Source organism: Carassius carassius, chromosome 34 (genome assembly GCF_963082965.1).
Source record: "Carassius carassius chromosome 34, fCarCar2.1, whole genome shotgun sequence".
In the NCBI taxonomy this organism is placed as follows: Eukaryota; Metazoa; Chordata; class Actinopteri; order Cypriniformes; family Cyprinidae; genus Carassius; species Carassius carassius.
Genome location: NC_081788.1, coordinates 29,431,219 through 29,440,005, shown reverse-complemented (window position 1 = coordinate 29,440,005; position 8,787 = coordinate 29,431,219). Strand labels below are relative to the sequence as shown.

The following is an 8,787-nucleotide window of genomic DNA, read 5'->3' as shown; positions in this document are numbered from 1 at the left end:
TGAGTAGATATTCTGTATATATGACTAGTTATTTAATTTTTAGTAATCTATTATTTAAATTTTATTAATGTTAGTTTGCTCAAAGAGATGCTAAATTAAATGGAAAAACCGACTTTTTTCGAAATCAGTGTTATTTTAAGTATCATTTAGATATTAATAGATTTTATTATTAATTATCTGTTATTTTTATATTTTATATATTTGAGTTAAAGTTTTGGTAATTTTGGTGTTTTGTTTTTTTAAGTCTAGTTTTTGTTCTTTTTTATTTCAGTTTTTAAGTTTTAGTTATTTTAGTAAATCAAATCAAATTAAACTAAATTAAAATTAAGTAATAATTGTTTTCACTTAACGGTTATTTAATTTCAAGAACTGAATATTCTTTTTTTTTTACATTTTGAATTTGTTTTTATTTAGTTTTTTAATAATTTGTATTTGTTTTTAAAATGTCTTTACAGTTTTTACTTCAGTTTTCAAGTTTTAGTTATTTAAGTGCATCAAGTTAAACTAAATGAAAATTAAGTATAATATATTTTTCACTTAACGATTATTTAATTTCAAGTACTGAAAAGAAATATAAATATACATTTTGAATTTGTTTTTATTTAGTTTTTTTAAGTAATTTCTATTCGTTTTTAAAATGTCATATAATATTTTTTTTTCAGTTTTAGTTTTAATGCATCAAGTTAATCTAAATATATATGAGAAATGTTCCCCGTGCAACTAGCTGAACTAAAATAAGTTTAAGATGAATGTTTAAATTAAATATTTCACTGCACACAGCACGAATGTTTAGCAGATGAACTTTAAAACAGAGAAATTCTGAATTCTCTCAGAGCATGTCCACAGTATTGATGAAAGTGCTCCTGCAGATGAAGATGCTGATGATGAAGATGCTGGTCTGTACCTGTCTGACAGGCTCTGGCTGGGATCTCTTGCCTCCTCGAGGGCAGTTCTGGATGTAGCAGGCGGATGAGAGCGCCAGCAGACAGAGGACACAGGCGGGCAGCAGAGAGTCGGACATCTCGACACACACTGATGCTCTGATGCTCTCGGACGCTTATATAGAGCTGCAGCATCAGCACCAGAGGAGCTCCTCCTCATCCTCCACGGCTTCACACCATTATTTTGTTTCAGGCAGTGAAAACACGTCTTTTTCCAAATATTTTGTATTTTTCATTTTAATTTTTATTAAGGTTTATATGTATATACACACACAGTATGTATATATATATATATAGAGAGAGAGAGAGAGAGAGAGTTACTTTACTTTTTTTATATATACCTGTATTGTTTTAGTTACTTTTGTATTTTCAAATTTAACTAATTAAAAAATAAAGAAATGACATCTAATTAAAATCTAATTATTTAAATAAGTTCTTTTTATTTTACTTAACATTTATTTTGTTTTAAGTAATTTATATGCTTTTCTTTTTGTACATCCCATTTTCATTTTGATTAGAGTTAAAGTTAAAGGTAATTTTGTTGTTTCTTGGGTAAAATAAATGAAAATAAGAAAAATATTGTAAGTTTTATTTTGTATTATTTACTATATATATATATATATACATAAATTTTTTCCATTTCCATTTGATTTTGTCTCATGAGTTTTAATTAAATGTAGTACATCATTAAATTAAATAAAAATGAGAAATTTAAATAAAAAAGTTTTTATAATGTTTTCATATTTTATTTCAGTTTATGTTTATTTTATTTCAAGTAACAGTTTTTGGTTGACTTTTTAGTTAATCATAATAGTAACCCTGTTCAGACATCATTGTTTCTGCTTGAGAACTCATGAAGAGTGACGTTTAATAGAAATTCAGTTCATCTGACAAACTATTACTGACAGAATAAATCACACCTTCACTTTAAAGAACATGTTTCAGCAAAAACAGCCTTCTGATGCACATGAATTATTAAATCATAAAGTAAGTCTTAAACGTTTGTTATTACCTTAAAACTGGAATATAATTACGCTCAATCTTTTTGTTCCAACATGAGTTTCACATCCATACACAAAAACGAGTAAAGGTCAAAGGTCATGGTTTGAACGTTAATTCATCAGAGGGTTAATATTATACTGTACTGCAACGAAAGAGACGTCATATTCAAAAATATAATTTGTGGTTTGATTTGAAAACTAAAAAGTTACATACACATTTATTAAATATAATAATTTAAAAAATGCGTATTCTTTATTGTATATAAATAAATACAAAATAGGCTAGACATTTATTTTAAATGAATTCTATAAATGTTATTTTAATATATTATAAATTATTCTTAGTCAATTGAATTAAGAAACACAACTAAACTAAATGTCAAACGGCTTACGGAACAAACAGTTCAGTTTGTCTGAGGACTGAAAGGGTTAATGTGTAATACGAGCGGGTGGAAGGTTAAAGCTGAGAAATAACAGATATGAGATTCATCTGAACGCAGGAATAAACAGCAGAAATGCCTGCTCAGTATTCACAGCTCATAAACACTAATAAAAACCAGCATTTCAATATTGTTTATGCGCATGCAGGCCAACAAAAGAACAATTTCATCCAATAACAGCATGAGAAGTCAGACGTGCTTTGAGGAACATCATGCCTGAGAATATGAGTGATAATAAACTCATCAGCATCCCGACACGAATCAGTTTAATCACCTCATTTAGAATCAGCACATCAATAATCGTCGTAATGAAATGCTGCACGTACAGTAAAAGGTCAGAAAGACTTTCAAAGTTCATCATGAGAACATCGTGCATTCGCATTTTACAAAAGCACACTTTCTATATTTGCTTCGAAATATTTCATGACACCTAGAATAGATTTTTATGTTGTTGAGCATGTGTACATTAATGATTTGACACGTTTAGACGAGTCTGATGATGTTGCAGTCGGTGTGCATCTGTGTGTGTGTCCTTCAGGAGTGTGTGTGTGTGTGGAAAATTTGGGTTTAGCGTAACAATAGAGCTGTTCAAACACACACAAAGAGAGTTCAGCCTTGTGCCGCTTTATCAGCCTCCTCTCATTCAATCTCACCGAACACAACGAGCTCAAGGATCCTTCTTTCACTCAACAGACAAAATTAATACTTTTATCCATCGACTGATTAAAAGTGAGGAATCTCTTCTGCTCATCAAGGCTGCATTTATTCGTTCAAAAATACAGAAAAATATTATCTCTGTTAAAGCGCAATTTATTTCTGTGATGCGCAGCTGTGTTTTCAGCATCATTACTCCAGTCTTTACAGTAATTAATTACTGTATTTTGCTACTTATAGTTTTTACTGCGATATTAGCAGCTTTTACTCTAGGCTTACTTAATTTGTTAATCGGTATATGTACACTTTACTCATTACTTTTTTTATTTTTATGATAATTCATGCAATTACTCATATTTTCTGTGTTGTGAGTTCAGGTAGTTGTGAATCACTGGGGTCTAGTGCACAAAACCATTGACTTTTTCATTTTACTTAACTTAATTGTATTTATCCGTCATATGGAAGAGAGCTTTTTGAAGGAAATTAATACTTTTATTCATGATGGCTGCCTTAAATTGCTCAAAAGTGAGAGTCAAGACATTAATAACATTATAAAAGTTTGATTTCCATTTCAGATAAATGCTGTTCTTTTGAAATTTCTGTTCCATCTGTGAATCCTGAAAAAAAATTAAATGTAGCAGTTTCATACAGTTTTCATATTATTCTGATTTCTGAAGATCACGTGACGCCGAAAAGCGACACTTCTGGTTTTTCTAGTGAAGGCTTTCAGAAACGTTTAAAAAATCTTACCCACCACAAACACAAAGTGCTTTAGATATGTGCATATTACTAGAAAACAAAGTCCTTTTTCACAAACTTTAATGAAAACTATACACAAAATCTGCCATGATGAACGTGTTCAGTGATGCACTCGAGTGACGTCTCTGCTGGAGGCCTTCGTGCCGCACGCTGGGCATTCGATCTCCAGTCTCCGAGAATCAGACGGATGTTTCTTCCTCAAACACGCTCCACACATGAGATGAGCGCAGGGCAGAGAGTACGACGCCACGCTCGACGAGTAAACCGTCAGAGAACAAGAGCAGAACACACACGTGTGCCCAGCTGGAAAACACAGGATACATAAGAACTCATTCATCTTTATTCGGTAAACACATTGCTAGAGCTGAGAAGCCCTGAACTAAGCAACACTGCTTCGACTTCCGAAGTGAAATATATTTAAATACGACTTCCAGTAATAAGTGAAGGTGCTTTATTTACCAGAGGAAGGGACACAGGAAGTGGTTTCGCTCGGCGAGGTGAACACGGGCAACCCGTGAAGAGCAGCGGTCAGAGCCTCGTCTAAACTGTCGGCTAACCGCCGCTCGTGTGAGTCCAGCTCTGAAACACAACAGACCCAAACGTGAGCAAGAAATGCACCAGAAACCAAGCTTGTCTGGGGGATCCGACACCATTAAAGCAATTATAAAAAAAGAGACGTATACCAGATAGCACAGCGACGTCTGGAAAGCGTCTGCTGTGTGCAAACATCCGATAGTTGTCTTTAAGATGCTAGTTTTACATGTAATTTTACGGTAAGACACAGTTTTTGGAAATGAAAAAACAAATCAATTTAAAGCGGAAAACGTAAATGGACATTCCCAGAATTCGGTTACATTTCACATTTGATCTAAAATGATTTTTCTCGTTGAAATAACTATGTTTCTAATTAGTTTTAATTCTTACCATTGTATGTCACATCTAATGTTGTTAAACATTGCGTTATTTCAGCATTAGAGTATTAAACAAGTCCTAAACAGATTTCAGTAGGTTGGTATATTAACATTGTATCAATAAGGTTTTAAATGTAAATTTAAGTTCAATTTGTAAAATGCTGCTATCGTATTTTTAACGCTTGAGTTCGGTAAATCACACTTTTTTTATTATATTGTCAAAAAAACTAGATTGTTAACCTTTTATCCTAAAAACAAAGCAGAGCATTACATAATAGAAAAGCATCTTCAATAATGGTGAATATTATTGAGTGATTTTTAAGCTGCCCAGTCAAAAACAATAAAGTTTAGTGGGAGATTCAAACAGTTTTTTTCTTTTTTAAAGCAACTTTATATTTTCCCCAATTTATGAAACATTCAGTAAATAGCTACTAAGTAATGCAATTTTCTTGAAACCACATAAAAACCCAGTTCTTGATGTTTAAGTGTCGAGACTTAAGTCCTACTGTGTGTTTAACCATCCAAAAACTAACTTTTACCATGATTGATCATTTCCAACCTAGTTCACTTATGACTAATAAAAAAAATATCGTATTTTGGTACTAAATGAAAATCTGTTGAACAAGACGACTGATGTTTTCTTTATGAATATATTGGCTGAATGATGCATTTAGTAAACATACAAAATTAAACTGACAAATCAAAGTACTGTTATTTAGACAGCTTTTAATTATGTGGCAGCTTCCGTACAAACCTGAGGGAGTTTCGGACGCTTTCCTTTGACCAGGATCATTGCTGGTGGAAGGAAAACTGCAGTCGTACTTCCTTTTAGCAGAATGGCTCTGTGTCGGTCCAGTTTTAGACTCTGAAGCCGATGCGAAGGACTGTGCTTGTGAAGTGTCTGTTTGATCACAGTTTGTACGAGAGTCTGAGACTGAATTATTGGGCTCCACTGTGAGTCTGGATGGCTGTGGTTTGGCTGTAATGTTATTCCTGCTCCTGACTCCGGTGCATCCCGTCTGTAGAGCCATGCGGTCAATGCGGCCTTTGAGCAGAGGGTTTGGAATTGGTTTTGCGTTCTGTGTAAAAGGGACGCCGGTGAACGGGTCGTTGGGCAAACGGCCCCATGTGGCTTCTCTCTTCTGGTACTCTTCCAACGTGCTGTTATCGATCACCATTCCACTGGGCAAGATCATTGGGAAAACCATGAGCTCTTGTGTTAAGGGATCGAGAAACTCCTCGGGAATTGGGATGTCGTTTGGGACGGGATCTAGTTTGGGAGGTACGACCGCCAAGTGGACTGTTTTATTCAAGCTGTTTAGATGCGCGTCCCAAATCTTCTCCAGTTCTGATGCAGGACAGCAGCGAGAAGGCAAAGCCCAGATGGCGAGGGTTTTGATCCCGAGCGCCGATGCTGCGCCGCTGTAAGGAATACTGACTCTGAGCTGCGCGACTGATCCGAGCGACCCGCGCCTCCAAAGCTCCTGCGTTCTCGCACAATCCGGCGTCTGCGGCGGAGCATCGGAAAACGGCGCTCGAGGTTTAAAACCAGGGTTGAGGAAACACACCTGCAGCTCCTCTTGCAAATCACAACGAGACACGAGTTCGAACCGATCGGCGTCTCGCTCCGAACATGTCAGGATCTCCAGCCTTCGCGAGGTTCGTCCCTGATCCATTCCCCACGGCCAAAGCTCGACGTCCAGCCGACACAACTCCATCTTGACCTGGAAGCTCAGTGTGACGTGGACTGGAGGCCGGAGGAAGTATTCCAGCTTGAAACCCCTCCGGCGTGCGATCGGATCCGCGGAGACAAGGTTGGAGACATCGTAACCGTCAGCACACAGCTGTCAGCACAACAACAAAAAGATGTTGAAGGACCAATGGCGATATTAAAATGCATATGGAATAGTCACAGACGCGTGTTGTTGGTAGAGAACATTGCAAGGTCGGCTCAAGCGCACACAAAGCAGTCAGAGCTGAATCCTCTGTTACTCACCTTCAGGTCTTTCAAAGGAGTTTCCGAGATTGGTTTTAAAGGAAAAGTTCACTGAAAACTGAGAATACCGTCTATGACTTTCTTTCTTTCTTGCATGGAACATTCTGTGCTCCTTTTCATGCCAATAATATAAATTTAGATCTGGAGGATTTTGTTTCAGGAGAAACCAGGCTTTTTAAAGATAAGACATAGAAAATAAAACGTTAACATATAAGAAAACAGCCCATTCATTTCCGTTTAGTTTAACTTAACGCATTTAAATAACTAGCATTTAAACTAGAACTAATAAATAAATAAACAGCTATATGCAAAAAAAATGAATGAAGCATATTTAAATTGCTTTCATTGATAATCATGCCAATGGTCTCCTATTGTGTTAAAAAAAAAGAAAACAATACGAAGTTGACAGAATTTAGCTTTTTGTTTTCTTAAAAATTGCACTTTTCAGAAAAACAAAAACTGTATTATTTGCGGTACTGATGTTCAGAACAGCTCGTGTTGATGTGATAATGTCTCATTTCCGTCTGTATATTAACATGAGGTCGGGTTGTGATTTGTGTGGTACCTTGTTGCATTGAACGTCGGTCTGAAAGTGAGGCGAGCACAGGTTGAGCACCATGACCCCTGCATCTACAGCACTGACAGAGAACCTGTGGATACCAGAGTCAGAGACATTCAGCACTATAGAACTCTACACGCAAATTCAAGAGATCTTGAAACTAAATCTTTAAAGTAAAGATACACTTCTGTATGCACACTGTACATGCATACAGTTCATTGTAGTACATAATACAAAAATGCACAAGTATTGTATGTGTGTGTGTTTGTGCGTGTGCATGTGTTTGTGTGCGTGTGAGACCCTGGAGCACAAAAACCAGACTTAAGTGTTTGCATCATCTGAAAGCTGAATAAATAATCTATCAATTGATGAATGGCTTGTTCGGAGGACAATATTAAAAAATCTGGAATCTGAGGGAGCAAAAAAACTCCCAAAATATTGAGAAAATCATCTTTAAAGTTGTTCAAACGAAGTTCTTAGAAATGCATATTACTAATCAAAAAAATTAGTTTTTATATATTAACAGTAGGAAATAAAAAAAAAAAAAATTAAGGAACATGATATTTACTTAATATCCTAATGATTTTTGGCATAAAAGAAAAATCCGATTTTGACCCATACAATGTATTGTTGTCTACTGTTATAAATATACCTGTTTTACTTATGACTGCGTTTGTGTTCTATGGACACAGATATATGTATGTATATGACTGATTAACAAATTGATGTACTAAATAATTTACGAAATAGCATTGCAAAAAATACAATAGCAGTTTCAGTGCAGAAGTGCAAAAAATAGCCTACAGTTGTGTGTTTGTTACTGACCAAACTGACATCAAACAAGCCGAGCGATCATACAGACAGAAAGGGTTTGTTAGCTCGAGAAATGCGTGAATAAAGCAAATAAGATTCACGCGCTGATCAAAACAAAACTCACCTACAGTCGCGGCGCTGACGTCACAGCTGCGTCCGGGTTCAAATGCGCATGCGTCTCACTGCTGCCACCTGCTGGCAGGAAACCACTAGATTTTTTGAATTAGAATTTTTGCGTCATTTCCGTACATGAGCTCATTAGTCTTGGCTTACGTAAAATATTTTTATATGTTTAAAAAAAAAAATTAAATTAATTTTTAAATCTAATCACTTAAATTGTTAACACCAAAACAATAGTGCTGACAGTGTCGTGTAAGAGGAACAGACGAACCGATTCAATTGAGTGAGTCATTTGAACAGCTCTGATTGATTCAAATCCAAACTCGATTCACTAGCAGCAAATGCCAGATCAAAAGAGCCATTCATTTCCCAATTTCGACATCACTTGCATTGATTTTAATGGTGAAACAGATCTTGTCCGATGCCAAAATCAAACCTACATCCTTAGACACACCAAATGGTTTTTATTAATCATCTCGAAGAAGACTTTGCCGATTGATTTGTGTCTTTATCATTTAATGTGTTTTTGATCAGATATGCTTTTACGCAAGTCATTACAGTAACATAAATACAAACAACAGAGGTATAAAAAC

The 8,787-nt window shown here is 35.4% G+C and overlaps 1 protein-coding gene across 2 annotated transcripts; it reads right to left on the bottom strand.

Moving 5' to 3' along the window:
- Positions 1–3,838: 3,838 nt before the first annotated feature.
- Positions 3,839–8,268, bottom strand: ubox5 (U-box domain containing 5). 2 transcript variants are annotated; one of them, XM_059523424.1, is made up of 5 exons: positions 8,199–8,268; positions 7,268–7,352; positions 5,461–6,550; positions 4,255–4,374; positions 3,839–4,098 (listed from the first exon to the last, which is right to left on the bottom strand). In XM_059523424.1, exons 2-5 carry the CDS (start codon positions 7,319–7,321, stop codon positions 3,896–3,898), a joined length of 1,467 nt encoding a protein of 488 aa, XP_059379407.1. In that variant the 5' UTR covers positions 7,322–7,352; positions 8,199–8,268; the 3' UTR covers positions 3,839–3,895. The 2 variants fall into 2 exon arrangements, with proteins under 2 accessions (XP_059379407.1, XP_059379406.1); XM_059523423.1 differs by lacking the exon at positions 8,199–8,268 and adding an exon at positions 8,087–8,188.
- Between the last annotated feature and the right edge of the window lie 519 nt (positions 8,269–8,787).

Bases quoted from the DNA above. Each gene is read 5' to 3' on its own strand.
- ubox5 (XM_059523423.1), bottom strand. The intron at 6,551-7,267 runs GTACCACACAAA...TTGTGCTGACAG, and splicing joins CCGACGTTCAATGCAACAAG to CTGTGTGCTGACGGTTACGA. The intron at 4,099-4,254 runs GTAAATAAAGCA...TGTGTTTTCCAG, and splicing joins TTCCTGTGTCCCTTCCTCTG to CTGGGCACACGTGTGTGTTC.